At 43.7% G+C, this 24448-nt stretch overlaps 2 protein-coding genes across 6 annotated transcripts in view; one reads left to right on the forward strand and one right to left on the reverse strand.

The window, feature by feature from the left end:
* Positions 1-13968, forward strand: part of LOC111151608 (mbt domain containing 1) — a 68634-nt gene extending 54666 nt beyond the window's left edge. For 4 of the 5 annotated variants that reach the window (XM_022509700.1, XM_022509703.1, XM_022509701.1 and 1 more), the window contains exons 14-17: positions 320-402; positions 878-1112; positions 1655-1732; positions 10753-13968. In XM_022509700.1, coding sequence (XP_022365408.1) covers positions 320-402; positions 878-1112; positions 1655-1732; positions 10753-10871 — 515 coding nt within the window. In that variant the 3' untranslated portion in view covers positions 10872-13968. The remainder of the gene's footprint in view (positions 1-319; positions 403-877; positions 1113-1654; positions 1733-10752) is intronic. The other variant, XM_022509704.1, reaches the window with a different exon arrangement.
* A 3837-nt stretch (positions 13969-17805) lies between these two features.
* On the reverse strand, positions 17806-21606 carry LOC111151310 (nucleoside diphosphate kinase B). Its single transcript, XM_022509212.1, has 5 exons — positions 21440-21606; positions 21035-21163; positions 20166-20267; positions 19337-19449; positions 17806-18067 (listed from the first exon to the last, which is right to left on the reverse strand). Exons 2-5 carry the CDS (start codon positions 21158-21160, stop codon positions 17950-17952), a joined length of 459 nt encoding a protein of 152 aa, XP_022364920.1. The 5' UTR covers positions 21161-21163; positions 21440-21606; the 3' UTR covers positions 17806-17949.
* Positions 21607-24448: the final 2842 nt, after the last annotated feature.

Here is a 24448-nt window from a genome sequence, read left to right on the forward strand (position 1 = left end):
TGGAAAGACAGAAAAGTATCACTGTGAAGTATGAAATGCTAGATTGTCCTAAGTCTAGGATTTTAAATGCAAAATTCTGGAACTCTTGTGGTAGACAGGAGAGAGACACTTTTGAATTAGGTGAGAAGGTGCGCCTATGTCTGTCTGGAAATGAAAGAAACATGGAGGAATGGTTGCATTTGAATATATTAGAGCAAGAGTTAAAAGTTTATTATATAATCTAAAACTTGAGCTCTCAGTGTATACTAAGTTTTTATCTACATTTTAATCTTTCACTAATTTTAAATGAACTGCTAGTTAAATGAGGTGTGTTTTTCAGGTTACACAAAACTTCCTTTTAAATGGTTTGACTACCTCAGGGAAACTGGCTCCATTGCAGCACCAGTAAAACTATTTAATAAGGTAAGTTGAAATAATGGCATAATAATTATGTGGAGTTTTTTTGATGCCTTGCAAATCATTGTTGATCAAAGTGTCTTTGCTTTGCATTAGAATTTATTAATGGAGATTTACATAAACAAATATACAGTAATAAAACAATATATTTTCTTTACCTAGGATATGAAGCTCATTTTCAAAGTTGGCTTCATTTTTAATCTGAGTAAAATAGAAATGAATACATTTTCCAACTAGTTTCTTATGTAACTTCACCTTCATGTGGTTTTTTTTTTTTAATTTTTAAATTTTTTTATTAACATATAATGGATTATTCACCTTCATATGTTTTAATAATTAAAGAATTTTTTAGGGTTTTTTAGTTTATTTAAATTGGGCTATTTGGTTACGTTGCTTTTTTTTTTCCCCCTTTTTCTTGGTGATAGTGGACTCGTGCTGCCTTCTTTTCACCAGTGGTAATGTTTTGCTTCTTCTATGTCAGGATGTTCCAAATCACGGATTTCGTGTAGGAATGAAATTAGAGGCAGTAGATCTCATGGAGCCACGGTTAATATGTGTAGCCACAGTAACTCGAATTATTCATCGTCTCTTGAGGATACACTTCGACGGATGGGAAGAAGAGTACGATCAGTGGGTAGACTGTGAGTCCCCTGACCTCTATCCTGTAGGGTGGTGTCAGTTAACTGGATATCAGCTACAGCCTCCGGCTTCACAGTGTAAGTTGGTATACAGAAAAGGTGTCCTTTTGTAAAAATCAGCAATTCTCCAGAGGACTGTTTCACATAAGTCATCTTGTGAGCTCACAGAACAAGAATATACCTTTGTCTGATTGGTTGCCAGGTAAGATCTTAAGACTGAACAACGCTATCACAGACTCAGACCATGGGTACCACAGCAGTGTGAACCCAGTAGCCAGTTACATAATGACTCTAGACAGAAACACCATAGTATATGTGCTGCCGAAGCGAGCACTAGACAGAAACACCATAGTAAGAGCACTCTCCAAATGCAGCTAGACTTGTGTTAACGAGTTTGAAATGATAGGCTAAAATGTATTTTACAGAATAAGTGCTTACTGAATAAATAATGGAATCTGTCTGGTATCATGGGTTTTACAGGAACATGGTGCCCTTATTTTCAAAGCATCATGTACTTTTATAAGCATAATGGTTTTGGTAAAGATAATTCGTCTAAGTTGTATCTAGAGACGTGTGCTCGGAGTGCTTATCTGGTACCAATTTTCCCTTTTATTTTTCAGCGTCAAGAGAAAGCCAATCAGGTTCTTCAAAACAGAAGAAAAAGGCTAAGTCCCAGCAATACAAAGGACATAAGAAAAGTGGGTCACCACATGGTGTTTATATACATTTCCTAAGCTGTTAACCAGTTGGGGTCACAGCATTCTCGCACAGAAACTAACATCCCTTATGAGAGCCGGTGACTGTGCATTATGTATTTTGCTTAAAGGTGCAGTATGCCATAAAAGGCAAACCTCAGTAATGAGAAACACTTCTATTAGTGGGCAGGAAAAATGAACACCGTAATATTTTAAAACATGTATGGTGAAGAAGAGGGCACAAATAGTTCTCGAAATCATATGTAAACCTACTGAAAATTAATTTTTTTAATCTTTTTTGTAAAACTTAAAAGAGGGAAGCACTTGATATTTACAGTGACTTAGAGCCTAAGAAGCCCATCCTTACAAATCAAAACTCTCCTTCTAGAATAAGGTTTTCTTTTTTTTAAGATTTTATTTATTTATTTGACAGACAGAGATCACAAGTAGTCAGAGAGGCAGGCAGAGAGAGAGAGGAGGAAGCAGGCTCCCTGCTGAGCAGAGAGCCCGATGTGGGGCTCGATCCCAGGACCCTGGGATCATGACCTGAGCCGAAGGCAGAGGCTTTAATCCACTGAGCCACCCAGGCGCCCTCTAGAATAAGATTTTATAAGAAATTCAAGTTGGTGGCTAACAAAGGCCTAAAAAATTTTTTCTAAATATGCTTTCTGTATTATTTTTTACCTTATGATGAATGGTTATTGGCATTAATAGTCAAAATAATATAGACTATATTGATAGCCCTTAATTTTTACTCTTTTAACATCTTTTTTCCCCCCACATAGGAAGCCACAGGTTTTTCTTTTCATGACACTCCTCATGGACTATTTCATTCTGAGATAAGATTATTTTTATATAAAGATACTTTCAAAAGTAAAGAGTACATTTAAGGGTTAAAACTAAAACATATTTTTCCAGCTGACTTGCCATATGTTCAGATAAGTTTTAATCTGTCTCATTAACCACCAAGAGACTAAAGCAGCATGAAGAATCAAACATACTCTTACTTTCTGATTACAGTCACTTGTTTTATAGTTGCTGTTTTTTTCCCGCACTGGGGGACAAAAAACTTTTACCAGCCACTACCGTGGTGCTCTCGTGTCCTTCCAGCATGAAATTACGTCCGCCTCAACACTGATAACCTCCAGGCCTTTCTCTCACTCTTTCTTTTATATCAGAGATACAGGCCTCCCGTTTGTCCAGTTGCTTTTCCCACTAGCTGCTTGTCAGGTTCGATACTCACCTGAAAGAACTCTAGAGAACATTGCCAGGCAGGCAGATCAAAGCAATCCCCATGCCTCCGGAAACACGGGGGAAGAATTCACATGGAGGCTTTGTCAGTGGACTAACCATAGCACGCATGGTCACTAAGCTTTCTGTGAGGTTGGATAGCACAGGCTGTGTTAGCCCACCTTTTCACTTTCTTTTGGGCAAGACCGAGATTCAGAATTTTCTTTCCAAGATGTTGAATTAAGAACATTTATTATTACATGACATATTTTTTAGAAATATCTGAGCATTGGGTACACATGCCTCCCTCACATTCACATGCCTCCCTCAGTGTGACTTCTGTGGGTTTGTTTCCACCTTAAGGGGTTTAACGATTTTGAATTAATTGGGCCAGGGACATGGGAAGAAGTATGAAACTAAAGAAATGATAGTATCAGTATGCCAGTTTATAGGGACATTTAATGGTACCACATTTCTTGATTAGCTGGGGAAATGAATTTATGTGTAAATATACCGTGTTCTTTAACTGTAATGTTTTGTAATAGCTCTTAATATTATGGCATCATCTCATGCCTTTAAATCGTCCTTTGGGCATAGGAAGGAAAAGGACAGTAAGCCCTCAGTCCCTTATTAGAAACCCTTGGGACCAGATGTGTTTTGGAATTCAGAATTCTTCAGATTTTAGGAAAGTACAGCATAGCATATATTACATAACACCCCTTCCAGACTCTGGCACATTTTCTGAAGCAAAATATATGTAAATGTTTACATTAAATGGGCCAAATAAAGATTAAAAAGAGTATCACCAAGTGAGGTCTGGTTTTGTTGCCAAAGTTTTATAGGAAAACTGAATTTTGGAATTGAGGATAAGGAATTACAGTGCCATATGAGTGAAGAAGCAGCAGTCTTCATTGTAACTCCCTCTTCCCTTTATTGTTTTTGTATAGCTCACCGGATAGTTCATTAGACATTTTTCCTGCAAAACTTGCCCAAATAAGAAAGAATTTGGGGTCCATAAATGTAATTTATCCATTGCATGCAGTATCATTAGCAGATCAGCCACAGACTCTTCTTTTTAAGTTTGCTTACAGATTATTGTATTCGGGCTCTTTGGTTTCATCTTCGGGCTCCTCAGTCTTTTTGTACTCAGAATCATCCATTGGTGTGTTCTTTGGTAGTGTTGCTTTTTGTTTGGTTGTTTTGCGTTTTGTTTTGTTTTGTTTTAGCAGAAATCGTTGATTGGCTTCATTGTTCCAGCTTGTTTTGCAGTGATCTGTGTTCATGCTACAAAGGGATAATCATTGACCAGTGCTTTTGAATAACGACAGTGTTCTGCCAAGAGAATCAAATAGACAGTTGCGTGTGTGTGGTCTGTCCAATATGAAAAGCCTTATTTTTTTTCAAGGTTTAGTAATTCTAGAGCCGGAAACCCAGCACACTAATTTCTGAACCATCTTTAGGGGACTGTTTGAAGCAGTAGAGAGCTGGAGATCCTCCTTGGATTTTTACCTCTGAGTGTGTCATACATTAGGAAAAGTCTAAATGATTTGCTGCATGTGATTTTGGTTCGGCAGTTGAGAGTTGAATGTGTACTCACTACTAGCTTAGTCTCCAGACCATTTTACAGAAGAATACTGTCTGACTTAGATTTATCTTTTAGTCCTGATTTCGTGAAGCAAAATTTCTGATTGCTCTTGCTTTGATCGTTCATATACTCTGGAAGAAAACAGATATAATTTATAGTCCCAGAGGTATGTAAGTATCCTTCAGCTTTCAGCCTGACTAATGCAATATGTTGGCTCAGTATTTGCAAAGTTTAGAGTATTTTTTGCTGGTGAAAGCATTGTATAAATCTTCAAAGGCTTATATTTGCTTATGAAACTATGACCAAAAGGTGTTTCGAAAGAAATTAGATTGCTTAAGTACTTGCAGGCAACAAGCTTTAAATTTTAGAAATGCTTTTCAGAGTAAGAATTGTGTTTTCTAAAAGACTGGATTGTAATCCAAAAGGTAGGAGAACACATTTCATATCAGTAAATCTTACCACCTAGATAATACGTTTTTTCAGCCATTTAATTCTCCCCAAAAGCCAATCCTTTCACTTTATATGGCAGTGAAATGCTACCCTACAAGTAGGGTTTTAAAACTTTCTCTCTCTTCCATTGGATTTTCAGCCTCCTTCAAGGTAAAATTTTCTTGAAGGAAGTTAGCCTGTTATTCTCCACACTGAATGTTCTAGGGGGTTCATTTTGCTTTGTTGTATTTTATTTCATTTTATTTTTTTAAGATTTTGTTTTTAAGTAAAAAAACTTAAACTGCGAGGTCAAGAGTCGTAGTGTGCTCCACGGACTGTACCAGCCAGGTGCCCCACTTCGTCGTATTTTAAGTTGATGTAAGAGTCAGGAACCAGGATTCCCAGGCTCTCAGAGACCAGAAGTAATCTCCCCCATCATTCACCCTGAACATACACCCCCACATGTACACACCCTCACAGTCCTTGTTTCCCGAAATACAGACCTTGCATAGTCGGTTCTCTTTCCAGAGTACCCTGTGCAACACAGTCTTTCCTAGTTGTAATGCACTTTTCTTACCACACATGTAAGTAAAAGCTTACTTTAGTTTGACTTGATATTTAGAGAGGAAGATGCCAGTTGGGAAGAAGCCTGTCAGTTTGTCGAGCCTGCCCATGACAGGTGGGGTGCGGAGGAGCTTCTCTGGTGACGAAGAGTTGACTCCTCCTCCATATCGAACCCTTCCAGCACAGACAGCCCCAGAGGCCTTCCCACCTCCCAGCACTAGCCGAGAGTTCAGTCCCAGCCTCAAAACAGGTAATAGTCCCCTCCGCACCTCAGGTACTACAGGGGTTGAAAGTCTGGGCAGGGCGGTGGGAGACAAAGCATGGTCCGGCATGACAGATGCTGACTCATTAAATTTTTTTTTTTTTTTTTTTCCAACTAAAATCTTCATCTTCACTAGTCCTTGGGAGTCACTTCACTGAAGTTGAATCATCAGGGAGGGATTTTTATTTTCTTTTAAACCACTTCTTGAGCCTCACATTAAGGTAAAGCTCATCGTTTCAGTTGCTGGAATTGTGAGACAACTTGTACTGTTCCGTGGTTTCATTCAAATAGTTGAACATTTTCCATTGCAGAATTCCATGTAGTGTGACCTGGGGGAGAAGGACACCATGAGGGATCAGCCTGATTAATCAGACCCAAAGATGAGGCTTTTCGTCTCTCACTCACTAGGAAGGATGTGTTCTGTGTTCCTTTGGAATTTGGGTCTGGTGGTAACCCTGTGACCACCACTGTAGTTGAATAACGTGAACTTGGACCTAAATACTTGTATAATTTTGGTGTTGAATTTGAGTAAAATTTCATAACTTCATGTTTCTGTATTTACACCGATTTAGTAAGTGACATTTAATTTGAATTTAATTGATCTGGCCAAGCTAGTACATTGTAAGGAAAACTGCAAAAGGTTTAGCCCTTCGTAGTTGCTGAGAGCAAACGTGTTATCATAGAGTACCCGAGAAGCTTCCCTTGCATGTGATGAACTTCAGGAGTGAGTCGGGAGAGACGGCTTCGCAGCCTGAGTCCTACAGGCCTTGGCATGTGTTCTGCTGTATCCTAGCTGTTGCTTTTAAACTCAGTGGTTTTAATCAGTCGGCGGTCTTCACAATGCCTTTTGTGTGTTGGAAACCCTGATGGGACTTGATACCTAGCTCTGTTTTCTTCTTCCTCTGTTTGATAATGTCTTTATGTCTGAAGTTTCTTGGGGTTTTGGCTTTTGTGGGGTGTTTTTGGCTTTTTTTCATGGGTGTGGATTTTGGTTTTTTCTTTTGGTTTTGGTTTATTTTGTGGGAGGAGGTGGGGGGGGGGTAGTTTGCTTTGTATTCTTTAGCTTTTGCCTCCCTACCAGTGTATTAGGTCATCTTCATCCTTCCTAGTCTGTCTCTCTGAAGATCACTCTGATATCCTTATATCTAGAGGAAATTACTATGCCTTTTTTGTATTAAAAAAAATAGACTAGGACTGCAAACTTAAGTTTATCTGCTCCTCAGTGGAAAAACGTTCAAAGTCTAAAGAACATTTCAGTTTCTCTTGTCTCTCTGATTTTGTTTTTGTACTTGTTATTTATGACATACTCTTCTTTAACCTAAGTCATTAACTATAGATATTGTGAGCTCTGAATATGTTTGAATTTTTATTGGGTGTTAGGTGTTTTCTTTAAGCATTGGACTAACTTAGGTGTGTGTCAGGTTCTGTGAGAGGTTACTGATTCATGTAAAATAGAACTTCTAGGATTGGCAAAACCCAAGAACTCAGAGTAGTTGGAATGGAAACCAGGGGGTCTCCTTGATGCCCTTCTTCCACCGGTGTCTGTAGTGCAGCCTCAGCTGGGGGCACATCTCTTGGGACATGGTGTGATCTTTCTCTGCTGAAAGTGTTTGGGGACTGCATTCCTGTCTTAACTACCTGAAAGCTGCAGTTTCATTAGCCACTGAGAATTTATTATTTCTGGACTTCCCCAGCTAGGAAAATATGATTTCCATTAGCTTATCTCTTGAGATGTTAGTGAGTAGAGCCCACAAAGTGACTTCCTTTTTAAAAACGGCGCTCAGGAGATGCACTTGCATGGAAGTTGGCATCTGGCCACAGGGTCTATTTTATTTCATCCATCATTCATTGAGAATAAGGCCTGGAAAAGAGAAATGATTAGCCTGAAGACACCAGACAGGCTTTATTTTAGGTTCCATGAAAACAGTGAAACTTTGCATGAAAGCATTCTACATCTGAGTGAACGGTTTCACCTTTATCTTAAGTTACTTTATTTTAAGCACATTGTTTCCATATTTTAACATGTGTAGAAGCATAATCCAGAAATTCATTGTTAATAGTAAATGCAAATAGTTTCAGAACTGTTTAGAATCTCAGCTTACCTTTCTTACATTTCAAAAAAACAAAAAACAAAGTAACATCGGTTTGAATGGAACGAGTTTGGTCTTGGAGCACGGGAGTTCTTTTCTCATTCATATAGCCATCTGACCATCCTATAACAAGATACTGTTTCAACCAACCTTTTATCATGGGTACTGCACCTTTAATGAACTTGGGGTTTTTCTTTCCTATGTGTTTATTTTCATAGCGTTATTCAAATGTCCTTAACAATTAGTGTGTGTTGGTTAAATTTGAAAGATAACTAGTATATACTTGATACTCTCCATAAAAGCATTTTTAATTTTATTAATTTTTTTTTAACAAAACAGTTACAGTCTTGTTTGCTTTGACTTTCAACAGTCTGATTCGTGTTTGTTTTGTTGTTATTATAGGCATAGTGTATTCGCTTTTCTGTCTTTGGGCTATGAAGTTTCTTAACACCATTACCAAAACAAGTACCAAAGTAAAATGAAATGAATTGACATCTCTCAAAAGAGTATTATTTAAATTATTAAGTAAGGTGTCAAAGACCTTAAGATTTCTTTTTAAAGTAACCTCTGCAGCCACTGTGGGGCTTGAACTCACAACCCCGAGATCAAGAGTCGCATGCTCTGCAGCCTGAGCCGGCCAGGCACCCCAGAAACCAGTATTTTTGGAACTAATCTTTTTAACTAAGATCAGGACGGAAAATATTTTTCTATGACTGTACTGTTTGACTCTAAAAGTATAACCATTTTAGGGCACCTGGGGGGCTCAGTTGGTCAAGTGTCTGCCTTCAGCTCAGGTCATGATCCCCAGGGTCCTGGGATGGAGTCCCACATTGGGCTCCCTGCTCTGCAGTGGGTCTGCTTCTCCCTCTCCCCCTCGCTTGTGTGTGCATGAGCCGCATTCTCACTCTTTCTCGGAAAAATAAGTAAAATCTTTAAAAATAAGAAAGTAAAATTGTAACCATTTTAATATGGTTCCACATGGTGATACTGTCTAGTTAGTACTTCATGAAAACTTAGCTCACCATTTATCTAAATACTCTGAGTCCTAATTCTTCTCATAAATTGAACTTTTTTCTGTATAAGCAGTTCCCAGTTTACATCCCGTGTATGTGCTCATCTTGTCTTTCCAGTCATGATGGAAAGATCCACAGTGGAAGAAACAAAAAGTCCGCACCTTTTATTTGGAGCTCGTGCCTGCGGACAGCAGACAGGTGCTCTCAGGGAGCATGAGCACACCAGCACGAGCGGGGGCCACATGCAGTGCATCCACATCTGTACCACATCTGAGGCAGGCACCGTGGCAGAGGGAGGCTCGGGCTGCCCAGCTATAGAGCACAGCAGCCAGGGAGTTCCCACTGATCACAGCCCCTGGAGATGGCTGGCCTCCTGGTGCCAAGTCTCCCAGGTCTTAGGTGAAATCTCTTGTCTCAGAGCAGTCAGTCAAATTCAAAAGAACCATGGGACACAGGCCAGGGAGCAAGAAGGACACAGTTTGTGACCTCTGATGGAACACATCTGTGTGCTGAAGAAATTGGAGAAGGAAACTAGCCCTGCTCACCACGGGATTAGATTCCAATCAGTGTTACTGTTAGCATGCTGGATCGCCCATCCTTTCAATTATTTGGAATTTGACCAGCTCAATTTTGGTTAAACAGTAACATTTTTAAGAAACCTGGACACATCTCTGAAAGGTTGGTAGTTAGATAATTTTTATTTAAAAAGTAGGGACGTAGATAGGAAAATCTCAGAATTAAACAGCCTGAAGTTTTTGCCCAAGGCTAGTGCTGGGCCCCCCAAAGAAGAAATTTCTCTTTCTTATCATCTTTGCCGTTCCCCCCTGTCCCTGAGGATTCTAACTATCTAGTATGACTTCAATGGCTGTAAAGAAATCTAAGCCCCACTGAAAATATTAGAAACTGGAGGAAAGAAAGAAACTGGAAAACAGTTGTCCACAGAAGACCTCCTGAAATATGACCTGTTTATAAATTGAGGACTGCCTATACTGTTGGGTTTGTGCTCAGTGGGTAAAGCATGCTATTCTTAATCTCAGGGTCAAGAGTTCAAGCCCCCTGTGGGGTGTGGAACCTACTTAAAATTTGGGGGGGGGGGGGAAGGAAAAAAGGAAGTCCTCAGATAAGGACTCCAGCAGTACTGCTGTTAGGTGATGCCATTGGCAGTGTTCACTGTTTTGCACCAGTGATTTTCTCATTGCCAATGTCAGACAAGTTTCGTTTTGCCTAAAATGATTATTCAAGTTTTCCATGATTTTAGTTTTAATACAGGTGATCTAATATCAGTTATCATTTGTTTTTATAAATATGTAAATTATATATATACATAATACCCATCTTATAGATGATAGAAATCTTTGTATTATTTATTTATAAGTACTATTTTAATATTATCATATTTATATCTTTTTTTCTACAGGGAGTCTTTTTAATAAAGGTACTCCTTGGAAATAATAAGACTGCATTGAAGTCCTATTTATTGGGTTGTTACTCATTTTAAATATTATAGTTCAGAATAATGTGAGAAATATGTCATTGTTGTATAGACCTTGACATAAAAGTGAATACTTCACTGTAAGAAAAATTCTAAGTGTTCTCGCCAAATTAGTGCTATGACCTTGACCATTTCATTGAAGATGTCTTTCGTGCAGTATCTTACAGTTCCTTTACGGAACTTTCCTTAACTGCTGATATACTTTGAAAATTAAAATGAATTAAATGTTCCTACTTTGGGGGGTTAATTTTTAGAGCTATTGAAGACATGTAAAGTTGGTGGAACCTGAAGATTGAAAGTAATCTGCATATTCTAGAAAGGCTTAATAACATCGCATACATTTATCCCTTTCATGCAGTGACTACATTGCAGCTGAAGGAGGAGTTGATAGACGGAGAGGATTATAATTTCCTCCAAGGAGCATCTGATCAGGAAAGCAATGGCTCTGCCAACTTCTACATCAAACAAGAGCCCTGAGAGGGCTCCAAAACTGAGGGTGGGAGGGGAAGAATTTTACACAGGACTGATTTATAATCCCTCAAGCTGTACAGCGGGGCTATTCTACTGGGACATTTTGCTAAACATAGAAAATTTCAGTTCCAGATTTTTCAGGTGGGTGGGGAAACTATTTTAGTCGTGGGGGGAAATTTTTCAATTTATAAAGATGGACAATTTTTGTGTTGTATTTGAAGCTTTTGAAAGAATTTTGTAATATTTTCCAAGTTTGGATTTATGTGCATTGTTAACAACTGAAATTCTAACTTTTTGGTAAGATTAAAGTTTAGGTAGCAGGATTGAAGGAAATGATTTAAGAAGGATATAGTTGTAAATGCAAATGAACTGTCATTACAAATGAACCTTTTTTGGTACCTGTTGGGAGATTTTGGGGATTTCAGAAGTTAGGCCAGTCACATCTCCAGCTTCCTTTGCTGCAGAAATATGCAACTGAGCCCCCCTCTCGTGGAGGGTTCATCACCACATAGATCATGGAAGGGGAATTAAATCTGCTTGGTGGCATTTTGTTGTAGCCCATTTTAAATGTTTGTACAGAAATGTTTTTCATTCTGTGAAAATTTATTTGGAGTTCTATATGAAACTGGAAGAACTCTAATACTTTTATATGTTCTCTTAATTAAAAAATGATTAAAATTATCCTAACACTAAAGTGTTAAACTGGAATGGTTGACCAGATGAACAGGATCTCAGTGTACACGTTGAGGGGTTGGGGAAAGTATGATATTGTCCTTCGTTTGTTTTCTTTTCCTTACTAAAAGACACCCCACAAGAGGGATTCTGATCAGTTCTCTGCCATTTCCCTCCATCTGTTAGATAATACTTAATATAACCACACCCCAAAACAGATGTTCTTCTGTATAACCAGTAGAATCAAATCAAAAGTTGTTTAAAGCCAAAAATCAGTTTAGAATTCAAAATCATTCCAGCTCTGCTTTTAACTATCCTGGATTTGTTTAAAAAAAAAAAAAAAAAACTAATTAGAGAATTTAATTTTCTTAAAATTCCATATATATAGGTATATATATATATGGTATGAATCGTCTTTTAATTGTATTCAAAATTAATTTTAACAGTAATAACTGATTTGGACCATTTCAAACATTCCCTACTTTAAAATTCACATGGCTTCCTTTAAAAAACAAAAGGATACAAGGGTAAATTGGTGAAAGGTTTGCTCTCTGCATTTTTCTAACTTTCTGAGTTGTGACTGAATGAGAGAGCTCTAGCGTTTACCAGTGAGGTTCATAAACTAAACTCTCAGGAATTAATTGCATCTGTTCTAGAAGTGCTTCTGGGTCTTAGCCTGGCCTCTTCAGAGTGGTAACATTGACCATCTCCTCTGGAATATAGGTAGGGCTAATTAGAAATTAATCAAAATGATTAACCTCTAAAGTCCTTCAGCCTATGGAATGCTTTAAAAAAAAATGGTAATGGAAAGCCCCAGGAGACCATTTTAGGTGAGATTTTTGTTTGAATTTTAAAATGCATAGAACATTAAAAACCAGCAATTTATTTTCTAAAATATTGCTCTACTTTTGGGAATAATAGCATTGGTAATACGCACAGGTTTACCTCATTCTATGCAAGAGGGGTTAATAACATAAGGTTTTGTAGTTGCTACTGGAAGTAAAATTTGTTACTTTATAGTGTAAGAATGTATGGAATCGCATGTCAACATTTCTTAATACTGACTCTTTAGGGGCATAAATGCAGATCATATCAACGCCAAGTTGATTCTCATGTGTCAAATATATGTGAATTCAGCTGTTAAATTACTGGATATTTATCTTAAACAACCTTACTGAGAGGGACCTACTGTAAATGTGACATCCTCACACTTCCCAAATCTTTAACTTTTAAGAATCTTCCCATAAACATAAAGCCTAGAAGAAGACTTCCGCAGCTGGACTTAACCACGGTCTTCATTCTCAGGCTCTGGTTCCGTGACAGGAGCTGCAGGGCGTGCTTGGCCATACCTGGGGCTTAGGGGCCCTGTGGGGAACTGGGTAAAACCAGGAGGGATTTGATTTGGAGCCTGGTAATTAGTTCTGTGCGCAATGTTCATTTGTAGCCAGGTCTTAGAAGCTTCCAGTCATATATAGCAAAACCAGGCTCTGAGTGTCTTTGAATGTCCCACCTTTTCGTGAAATGTTTCTTGTCTTGATCCCATGACCAACAGTTACAGGTTGGCAAGGACTTCCTGTGGTCTCAACACAGTCTGAAGCCCTCCTTGTTGTTCAGGCTCTAACTCCTGCTGCTGATAAACAGAAAACAAGTTAGTGCAGAGGAGAGTGATGTCTTAGCCATAATTCCAGTCGTATGACCCAATAGCCCCATTCTCTTTTACGGTTCAAAACGTACTGCTGACCTTGGGTTTATTTTCATTTTTCTCCTCTTAGAGTTATTTGGGGATTTTTGGTAGTTTAAACTCTTTAACCTTTTCCTTGCTGTGTATGAGGAAAGCTAAAGCTGTTATCAACTTCTTATTCTACGGATACTAACACGGGTTTTCAGTGTTTGTTTGTTTTTATTATATTAATTTTGCGTGATGTGAATACCCTCTCCCATCAATACTTGTATTATGGTGCTATATATTTGGTAATGATCCTTTACTATTGGGAAGGGATTTTAAAAATACTGTGATGAAACTGGGTTGCTTCCTTTGATTTTCATATTTTAAATAAAGCCACAGTCATTTATACAAAAGAAAAGCATCTGTCCCTGGGCAAATCTTTTGAGGACAGAGGTCAAAGTAAACTGCATAAGGTTTTTACATCATTTCTGTATGTATTTGATATATAGATCAATATCTGTACAAATTTAATCTTTTATTTTCTTGGTAACTTGTGATCACTGAGGAAGTATTTGAGACTTTCTCATGAAGTGTATATAATGGCGTGAAAAATTCCTTCAGAGAAACTTATGTTCCTTTCATTTTTACCAAACTGCAAATTTTCAGCATGGATGTGAAAAGCATTAAAATTATAACTTTGTGTACAAGATGAAAATAATTCACTAAATTGCCCTTTTTTACACAAAATAAAACGTTAAAGTTAAATTGTATTGGAGCAATTCTTTAATACACTTTGGTCTTTGAGGGGTTTCCTTTTTTCTTCAAGATACTGAGTGGCCTTCTTCAGGCGAGCCGGGTGCCTTCCTTCCTTACAGAACCTGTGACCCATTGAGGGGAAAGCAGGCACATTTACTCCCAGCTGGCAGGGGAGGAACAGTATGCGGGGAGCTGTGTGGACGTGTTTGAGCCAGGATTGCACAAAGGTACATGGCCAAGCCATGGTACGGCAGAGGGGGTGCGGACCGCTGGTGGGGGGAGTCCATCACTGCAGCTAGAACATGGGGCACAGGGTTGGTGTGCTTGCTGGGGAACTTTTTTTTTTAAGCTCCATTAACCTCAATAGCAGACAAAATTCATAGGATGTAAATAAGTGATCCCAGCTGGCTCTGGCTGTTTCCATGAGGAAGAAATGCAAGACACCCTCCTTTACCAACAAGTACGTCATTAGTAAATTATCCAACTTTTACTAAAAAAAAAAAAAAAAAACAGTTTGTAGAGAATTTTACGGATGTTAAGATAACAGATGGATTGGGGCTTCCGGGGTTAATTCCATCATCACACTTCAGAAAAACTTAACACACTGCAAGAAAAAAGTAGATCCTAATTTCTGCCCTGCTTTCTCCCTTAAATGGCTTCCACGGTTGCCTAGTACGTTGGAATTCCCAGCTTGGCTCTCATTTACAGTCCCATGAGCTTTGAGATACACGTACTATTCTTGAAACCATTACATGCCCGTTGGGAAAACTAGGTTCCTGGTATGCTTTATGCCCAACATACGCTCTGAGAGTACCAAGTGTTTCCCTGAAACTAACTTTACCCTTGCGGTGTTATCCAGCCTTGTGAGATCTGGGGACAACAGTAGAGGATTTCTTGCAGACTGTTACTGAGGCCAGTGCGTTTAATATGCGTTCCCAGAAAAGTCTCATGGAACGCATAAAAGGTTCTGAAGGAGGTGTCTGCTCTCACACACCTAGCTGGGTGATAGGATGAGGTCCAAAATCCAAACTTACTCCAGAGACAGTAACTTTAATCTCATCACAGTCCACCCTTTCTCACTCAATAATTGTTCCAAAGTTCACACCATTCCTCTCAGCTTTGCCCACTCCAAGTTTGATTTCAGTTAACCTCCGAACTCAAAATTTTCACTAAAGGTGAAGGTAGTGAAGGACAGTGACCAAGAGCGTGGGGTCCGAAGCCAGCCACTTTCACTGAAACAATCCTTGTTAATTCTGTAACTTGACTCCCATTTCCTCAGCTGTAAAATGGGGCTACTAGCCCCAATCTCCTAGGAGTTGTAAGGATTGTAAATAAATTCGTATGTGTAGCCTTAGAACAGCCTTGACACAGAGTAAGCCCATAACTGCTGTCCATCCAAGTATCACATTAAAAGGCAGATCTGGGGGCGCCTGGGTGGCTCAGTGGGTTAAGCCGCTGCCTTCGGCTCGGGTCGTGATCTCAGGGTCCTGGGATCGAGTCCCGCATCGGGCTCTCTGCTCGGCAGGAGGCCTGCTTCCTCCTCTCTCTCTCTCTCTCTCTCTCTCTGCCTGCCTCTCCGTCTACTTGTGATCTCTCTCTGTCAAATAAATAAAATCTTTAAAAAAAATAAATAAATAAATAAATAAAAATAAAAAAATAAAAGGCAGATCTGGGGATGTCTGAGTGGCTCAGTTGGTTAAGCATCTGCTTTCGGCTCAGGTCGTGATCCCAAAGTGCTGGGATCGAATCCCACATCAGGCTCCTTGCTCAGTGGGGAGTCTTGCTGCTTCCTCTGCCTGCTGCTCTGCCTGCTTTTGTGCTCTCTCTCACAAATAGGTAAAATATTAAATAATTAATTTAATACAGATCCAGGGACACCTGGGTGGCCCAGTCAGTTAAGTGTCTGCCTTCAGCTCAGGTCCTGCGATCGGACCCTGCATATGCTTAGCAGGGAATCTGCTTTTCTCTTTCCCTCTGCCCCTTCTCCCTCCTCTCTCTCTCTCTCTCAGAGAGTCTGCTTCTCTCTTTCCCTCTGCCCCTCCTCCCTGTCCTCCCTTCCCCGCTCCCAAATACAGTCTTTTTTAAAAAATGCAGAGGTACCTGGGTGGTTCAGTCAGTTAAGCGTTTGCCTTGGGCTCACAGGTCATGATCCCAGGGTCCCGGGATCGAGCCTCACATCCGGCTCCCTGCTCTGCAGGAAGCCGCCTTCTCCCTCAGCCTCTGCCTGTTGCTCCCCCTACTTGTGCTGTGTGTCAAGTAAATAAAATCTTAAAAAAAAAAAAAAAGCAGATCCAATGGGGCACCTGGGTGGCTTAGTCAGTTGAGTGTCCAACTCTTGGTTGTGGCTCGGGTCATGATCTTGGGGGTCCTGGGATCAAGCCCCAAGACCAGCTTAGCAGGAAGTCAGCTTGAGAGTCTCCCTCTCCCTCTGCCCCTCTTCCCCCACTCATCCTCTCTTTCTCTAAAATAATTTTTAAAATGCAGATCCGTGAGGCTGCTCCATCCATAATTGTAATAGTCAAACTACTTAATGTGGTAAGAGCATGTAGCATGTACAAATATATTAAATGTGAAGTTGAAAAATAATTTAGAAAATGTTAAAACTTGGGACCTGTTGACTTAAAGCTAGAATCCTGACAGTTTTTGCACCAAACTGTCAATGTATTTTTGTCATTGTCTTGTCTAACCCATATGCATAAAAAAAAGTAATATTGTGTCTTTTGAGTCTTTTATGTGCCACTAGCATATGAAGCTTTCTCCAGATGCCTAGCGGAAAACAGCTATTCATAAACCCACATATTTCTGTCATCTCCATTTTTTTTAAAAGGGCAGAGGCAGGGCGCCTGGGTGGCTCAGTGGGTTAAACCGCTGCCTTTGGCTCAGGTCATGATCTCAGGGTCCTGGGATGGAGTCCCGAATCGGGCTCTCTGCTCAGTGGAGAGCCTGCTTTCCTCTCTCTCTGCCTGCCTCTCTGCCTACTTGTGATCTCTGTCAAATAAATAAATAAAATCTTTAAAAAAAAAATAAAAGGGCAGAGGCAGAGGGACAGAGAATCTCAAGCAGGCTCCGTGCCCAGTCCAGAGCCCAACCGGGGCTCGATCTCACAACCCTGAGACCATGCCCTAAGCTGAAATCAAGAGTCAGATACTTAAAACCAATTGAGCCAGGTGGCCTATAAAACTCAAATTTTTAAACCAGACTCCAGTCTGATAAACCTGATAGTAATCATTTATAGTAAGGTACTATTTGGTGTTACCATACAACTGTGCCATCCCAGGGAAACTAACCTTAAAAGCAGGCAGTAAGAATCTTGTAGCCACTCACTGCATGTAGCCCAGAAAACAGGTTTAAGTATCTCACCCCAGGGAAGAGTAAGAAGTAGGGTAGGGTTGCCAGGCACACCTTACCTGGGGCCAGGAACTACATACATTCTTTCTCTTAAACCTGCAGTGCAGCAGTGTGATTCTCATGTTACAGATGTCATTAGACTTCCACTTCCTCATAACTTGCCCAGTGATCAGTCAACAAAGATGTAAATCTGGACAACTTGACTACTCTGTGTTTCACCCGGGTTTCAACAAATTCACTGTACAAAAATACGCATTTCTACATCCTCTAAGGTGGTCAGGGTATTTTCATTATTTCCTTTTTAGTTTGGACACACGGTCAGTGCCACGCTTGTCCTCTTCAGCCTCTCTACTCTACCTCCCAGAGTCTGGCACTTTGCTGAGAAGGGTCAGATCATTCTTCCACAACAAGCAGCAAGCATTTTCATTCTGGATAATGCTATGAAAGCCAAGGAACCAAGTCATTTCTTCTAGGGTAATATCAAGTAAGCACAGGAAGTTGCACCAGTTTCCAAAGGCTTTATTGGTAAGTAGGTTTTAGAAAAGAAAGTTTGATTCTATTACTTCCAAGTCACTGGAATGAAGAGCTGTGTCCAGGGACATGTCAAGTGGGGCCAAAGGGGACTGAGGCTTTGTCCACCTTTTATTCATAGATCCAGTCAAAAGCACAAGACTTGTAGTCCACCAACTCTTCAGGCTTGAACCAGAGGCTGATTTCTTTCTCCGCACTTTTCACTGAATCACTGCCATGAATGATGTTCCTAAGAAAAACAACAATTACTAGTTACCACATTTTTTTTTTTTTTTTTAAAGTAGGCTCCACACCCAGTATGGAGCCCAACATGGGCTTGAAATCACAGCCCTGGGGTCAAGACCTGAGCTGAGGTCAAGAGTCAAGCCGTTTCATTGACTGAGCCACCCAGGCACCCCAGGTTACCACATTTTAAAGTGCCAAATTGCCACTTGAATTACCCTCAAAGTATTTCCTCTTAAAAGCAACTATAATATTAGGTTGGGGAGGGTTGGGTGGCTCAGTCAGTTGAGCATCTGACTCTTGATTTCGGCTTGGGTCGTGATCTCAGGGTCGTGAGATCGAGCCCCGTGAGGGGAGTTGGGCAGTCAGCACAGAAGTCAGCTTGGGATTCTCTCTCTCCCTCTGCCCCTCCCCCACCCACTCCCCAAACCCCTGCACACATGCTCTCTCTTAAAATAAGGAAATAGATAAAATTATATATGTATTCGATCAAAAGTATCCCCTGGCTCAACTTTCTTATACTCCCAAATTTCCAAAACAGGGCTTGTACCCCAAGACTGCTCTGCCACAAAACATTACTTGAATTTTGAAACACAGGGATAACCAAATAACCAAACTAGGCAGGATCAAGGGCCATCTCTGCTGCGTTTTCTTGCAACACTCATTTGCAAAGCCCAGCCCAAACATTCACGCTCCCTGAAATCCCTTTATTCCATTTGGATCTTAAAACTCTGTACCAAGTGTTTGTACAAATTTTTTTTTAAAGATTTTATTTATTTATTTGACAGAGATCACAAGTAGGCAGACCAGCAGGCAGAGAGAGAGGGGGAAGAAGGCTCCCCGCTGAGCAGAGAGCCCGAAGCGGGGCTCGATCCCAAGACCCTAAGATCACAACCTGAGCTGAAGGCAGAGGCTTAACCCACTGAGCCACCCAGGCGCCCCATGTTTGTACATATTTTATACAGTGAGGAAACCAAAAAGTTAAGTGGCCCACCCACGGCCACTGCACCACTAGGAGCAGGGCCGAGGCTCTCCCCACACTCCTCGCCTTCTGCTGTGTCCCACGGGACCTACCGCACGCAGATCCCTTGTTCGAGGCCTTAGGTAAAATTTTAGGTAGCCTAGGGAAGTAACTATGGAAGAAACTTCCATCCAGTGATCGCCACCACCTAATTTTAGAAGTTCCAATGTTCCTAAATCTGGGATACGCCAACCATGCTTCATACCCCCACTAAAGTGCCTTTGAGAAAAATTCATCCGCGGCCCTAGGGCTTACCTGCCAACTTGAATGCAGAAGTCCCCACGAATGGTGCCTGGCTTAGAATCCGCTGGGTTGGTCTCCCCAAGCATCATCCGCCCCGTCTTCACCACATTTAGTCCCTCCCAGACCTGGAACAGTCGGAAAGAGGAACGGCATCAGATCTGTCACTTGGGACCCCTCGGTACAAACCTTCACCCCCGCCTCAGGGCTCACTTCCGGCAGACCCATCCATGACCCATTAAGCAGCTCACCCCAGCACTAGACAGCAGAGGCCTGTAGTGATGCTCTGGGCTCCATGCCCAGTATACTACTCCCATACAGAGAACCCCGCTACCCAACTTGGGGACTTCCCACTCGAACAGGATGGAAGAACCTCAGGCAGCCACCAGCAGGAGAACAAACAGTGATGAAGGGGTAGAGGCCAGTGATCGGGCTGGAAGGGTCAGGGGACATTAGTACAGGACATGGTGAGGATTCCCACGGAAGCCTAGGTGCAGTCCAGGGAGAACAGGAAGAACGAAGAGCCGTCCTCTGAGAATTGGGGCCCGACTTCAGTGCCTCCCTCCTGAACTTTCTACTCCTCTTCATTCCCAGCTGGACATGAATGCCAGAGGAGGAAAGGGACCGCTCCATTTCTACCATGGGGCCATAGAGAACTTTTTCTAAGGTCTGATTCTGCTTCTCCTTGCTTTTTCTTCCCAAGCTCCTAGTTTGTTCTGTTCACTGAGTAACTCCAGCAGGCTCCATTTGTAAAACAAGGAATTTGGAGTGGCTGGGGAAGATGACTGGCTCTGTTCCAGCCCTTATTCCTGGCCCCCCAGTCCAGGCCCCCACAAGCACTTGCCATGGCCACAACCGGCCCGGAGTTCATGTACTTCACCAGCCCTGGGAAGAAGGGACGGTCCTCCAGGTCAATGTAGTGCTGCTTCAGGAGCTCCTGAGAGGCCTGGCATGCAACAGGAGGTCACCGTTAGGAAGTACGCTGGAAAGGCTGAAGTACGACTGTCCCATCCTCAGAAGCCCCCATCCCCAAGACAGGTTCGCCAAGTCCTGTACCATATGTTAGCTCACATTCATAAGGTATACATCGAAATCCCACCCAAACCCCGACACATACTTCTGTAGCCGAAACACTGGTCTGATCATGAAGACAGCCTCAAAATGTCCATGCTGTTAGGGGGGATATTATCATCCTAAGAAGCACGTGGTTTGAGAATCTGGATGTGGAGTGTTAAGCGTTGGCTGCCTTTGAGGAAGATACGTCTGAGAGAGATCATGTCAACTCTTTTGGCCCATTTCTAGCTCCCTTTGCAACATTTCACACGCTAACCGAGAATGTTCTCCTCATCCCAGATGGGCTTGGTTAAGATTTCAATACCTCTCCCAAAAGGTCCAGATCTGTGGCCCACATGTAAAGTGTGGAAATAGCGGGCTCTGCCCTAAACCGGAGGGAGCTCCGTCTGCCCGCACCGTGGGCACGTGTGGCCCGCGTGGCCGGGCCGGGGGACAGTTTCCTCCGCTCCCCGCGGGCCCTGCTCCCCGGGGCCGTCATGTCACCTCCGCTTAACCTTGCGAGGGCGCCTGTGCCCGCTGGCCCCAGGGCCGCGATCGCCGCTGGGGCCGCGAGGGGGAGGAGGGGAGGTCCTCGGGGCGCGGGAGGCGGCCGTGGGATGCCGGAGGAGGAGCGGGGTATTGGGCGGGGGGCCGCGTTACCTGCAGGAACTTCATGGCCACGAGGCGGAACCCCTTCTGCTCGAAGCGCTTGATGATCTCGCCCACCAGGCCGCGCTGCACGCCGTCCGGCTTGATGGCGATGAACGTGCGCTCCTGGTGGGCCATGGCCTGCGGGCGACAGGTCGGCTCAGGGCCCACGGCCTCGGGGACACAGGACCCCGGCCGCCCTCCCCCGGCCCGCGCCTCCCCCCCGCCCCCAACCCCGCGGGCGCTCCGGCCCCTCCGTCCGCTCTTCGGGGACACGAGCTCGCCGGCCGCCGCCCCGCGGAAGGGGACCCGGCGCAGGGCCCAGGGAAGGGCGAGGGGGTGGGGGCGAGCGCGTCCGCTGGGGGCGGGGGAGGGGTGCCCGGGGGGCGGCGAGGAAAAGCGCCCCCAGCGCCTTACCGGGAAGCAGGCTGCGCGGCGGGGCGGGAGACGAGACGTGGAGCTAGCCGCTGGCCGGGAGCCGATGGGGAGGAGGGGCGCGCGACGGCCACACCCCGGACGCCCCGCCGCCCAACCCGCGAGGCCGACGCTGCCCGAGACCGCTGTTCACGCCCCGGGCAGGCGAGGAGGCGAGGGGGCTCGGGAGCAGGAAGTGGCTTCCTCTCCCGGTTGGGGGGCGGGGGTGTCCTGGAGGGGTAGTGTCGGGAGGGGGCGCTGCCCCACGGCAGGAACTCAGCCCGTCCGGGCCGCAGCCCTCCCCGCAGTCCCTCCTGCCACACGCGCGCATGCCCGCGCGCACACACTCATACTCCCTGTGCGGTGAGCTGCCCCAGCCCGAGACACATCCTGACACGGTTCTAGATGGTCTCTCAGCAGTCAGACCTGGCGCGTCCGCACACAGCTCCCCACCCCCGGGCCGTGCTCGGCTTCGGGGCGGAGGCAGCGAGCCCCTCCTTACCGCCGGCGCGGACAGCAGTCCAGCAATGCTTGTCCCTGAGATGGTCCCAGGCCTCCTGTCTGTCCCTGCTCGGGACCGTGAGCTGATGGTGGGCCCCGCGGGCCTCACCCGACTGCTGGCAGTGACCGCCCTGATAACCAGTACCCGCCAGGTAAAGAGACTTCAGCTACCTCCATTTTGACCTCAAACCCTCCAGGTGACTAAATTCTTCCTAGTTTATCACTTAACTCTGGGAGAAGCCCCTGCAGGCAAAGCATTCCCTGATGGGAACCGATACTACCCCCTCAAGCAGCAGGGAGGACTCTGCAGGACCAACCCCAAGACACTGATCGACTTGACCTTCAGTGCCCACCTGCAGGTACACACCGACGTTTGTCCGTTTCCATATGGAAACCTGGAAGTATTTTCAGCACTTTGGAGACAGTCTTTGAGAGAGATGTTGGTCTAGTCTTTGTTGGCCTCCCAGAAATAAATTCTCTTCTTGTTCGGCCTCAACTGGTCTGCCTTTGGGTTTTGTCAGTGGGGAGTGTGGAACCTGGTCTGTTTGCCCCACCACCCCCACCCACCCCCAGCCAACCTGCAAACCTGGCCTCGGCTGCAATGGACCAATCCAGCCCTCTGTGATACCTTCTTGCCTTCCCACACTGCTAGGTGCAAAGCATTAAAACGCAATTCTCCTTCTGGAGAAGAGACAGCCAGTGTTCCCTTTGGCTTCAAGGTAGAGCCCTAATTTGGGCTTCCTTTTCAGAGTTATCCAATGTCAACTGTGGGACAGGGTCTGGGAATTTCACTGGAGATTTCTCTGGAGAGCTGTTTGCCCCGTTGGTCCAGTCACTCTAGCTCCTGCGGTATGGACCATAGCAGCCTTCTGCCTTTCACATTCCCTGCCCTTCCTGAAAAGACAGCCCTTAACTGGGCAAGGTGTGACCCCGCCTCCCTGCACACACAATCATTCCCCAAAGGTGCAAGTACTTTCCCCCAACAGGGAAACAGAAATGCATCTAGTTCTCAGCTGCCTGGAAGGAAAGTAGCCCCCCCACCCCATGGAGGAAATCCTTTCACAATGTAACTGTCCCTTAGAACCTCAGAATAATATACTGCTTAAAATACAACTAATGAGGAGTTGTACTGGTCACGCAAGCATGCTTAAAGATGACCTTGAGAGGGGCACCTGGGTGGCTCAGTGGGTTAAAGCCTCTGCCTTCAGCTCAGGTCATGATCCCGGGGTTCTGGGATCGAGCCCCAGCGGGGAGCCTGCTTCCTCCAAGCTCTCTCTCTGCCTGCCTCTCTGCCTACTTGTGATCTCTGTCAAATAAATAAATAAAAATCTAAAAAAAAAAAAGGTTAAAAAAAAAAAAAAGATGACCTTGAGAAAAATATGTACTAGCAGAGGGCCTCTGGTGGAGAGGATGATACACGACCCTGAAGCCGTCCCTGAAGCAGAGCAGCTGGGGATGCCTGAGCAGCCGGGGATGCCCCGCTCTCTCAGGGCAGACCACCACCTGCTTCCCTGCCTGAGTCCCTTTCTCGTAGCCTCCCCTGCCTCAGAGAAAGCCTCTGCGCTTGCTCAGCAAATTCCATGCTGCTGGACCAGACACACCTCTCCTCTTCTTGTTTACCTGTAAGACTTGTGATCAACATATGACTCACATTCCTTCTTGTTTACCTACAAGACCTATGGCTAATTATAACCTTCTCCTTTGTTGGTCATCTTGTATCTGATAAACAGGGGACTGAGGAGTCGTCCAGGCTCCCTCTCTCTTACAGCAGCCCTGTTTGTGCCTCATTCTTCTCCTGCGCGCCCTCAGGAAGCATGTTCATCTGTCAACTCTCATTGCACCCTTCAAGTAATCTTACAATTTGGTCAGGTGCACCCCAATGAAGGTGGAGAAACACAGCAGCCTCCAACCCAGTTCCCCTCAGCTCCCCTGCCTCTACCAAAGCCAGGTGAACAGGGAAAATAGCAGGAAAGAAACCTTGAAGTTTGTAGCAAAAGTAATTGTCTCCAAGATGTATTCTTAGCTTCCCCCTTCTCATAGGCGAGCTCTGAAGTATTCCCTAGCCACAAGGGTGCCCAGATAAAAACTTTTTCCACGTTCTCTTGCAGCAGGAGGCTCGCACGTGAAGTTCTGGCCAATGAGATGGGAGGGGGAGTGAAGGTGGTAGATTCACGGTGACGCCCTTCAAAGAAAGGAACAATCCACTTTCCTTACCAACCTGTCATTAGGCATGCGTAGGGGACAAGGCATGGTTAGAATCAGCCCTCGGACAACCTCAAGGATCAGAACCTCACTGCCATCACCACCCCTACTTAGCCACTTGGACTTTTTGCAGTTTTCTTGAGGTATAACTGACAAAACGTGTTCCATATTTAAGGTATATAACCTGTTTTAATTTACATATACTGTGCAATGATCACAATTAAGCTATGGAACGTAACACTTCACATCGTTACCATGTTCATTTGTGTGCGTGTGAGCATATTTAAGATCTATCCTCTTTGCAAATCT

This window comes from Enhydra lutris, unplaced genomic scaffold, assembly GCF_002288905.1.
Source record: "Enhydra lutris kenyoni isolate GAN:26980312 unplaced genomic scaffold, ASM228890v2 scaffoldscaffold26, whole genome shotgun sequence".
Lineage (NCBI taxonomy): Eukaryota > Metazoa > Chordata > Mammalia > Carnivora > Mustelidae > Enhydra > Enhydra lutris.

Excerpts from the sequence above, each read along its gene's own strand:
- LOC111151310 (XM_022509212.1), bottom strand. The coding sequence starts at position 21,160 with ATGGCCCACCAGGAGCGCACGTTCATCGCCATCAAGCCGGACGGCGTG. Across the intron at positions 20,268-21,034 it reads TGGCCATGAAGTTCCTGCAG|GCCTCTCAGGAGCTCCTGAA; the intron begins GTAACGCGGCCC and ends GTTGCATGCCAG. Across the intron at positions 18,068-19,336 it reads TTCTGCATTCAAGTTGGCAG|GAACATCATTCATGGCAGTG; the intron begins GTAAGCCCTAGG and ends TGTTTTTCTTAG.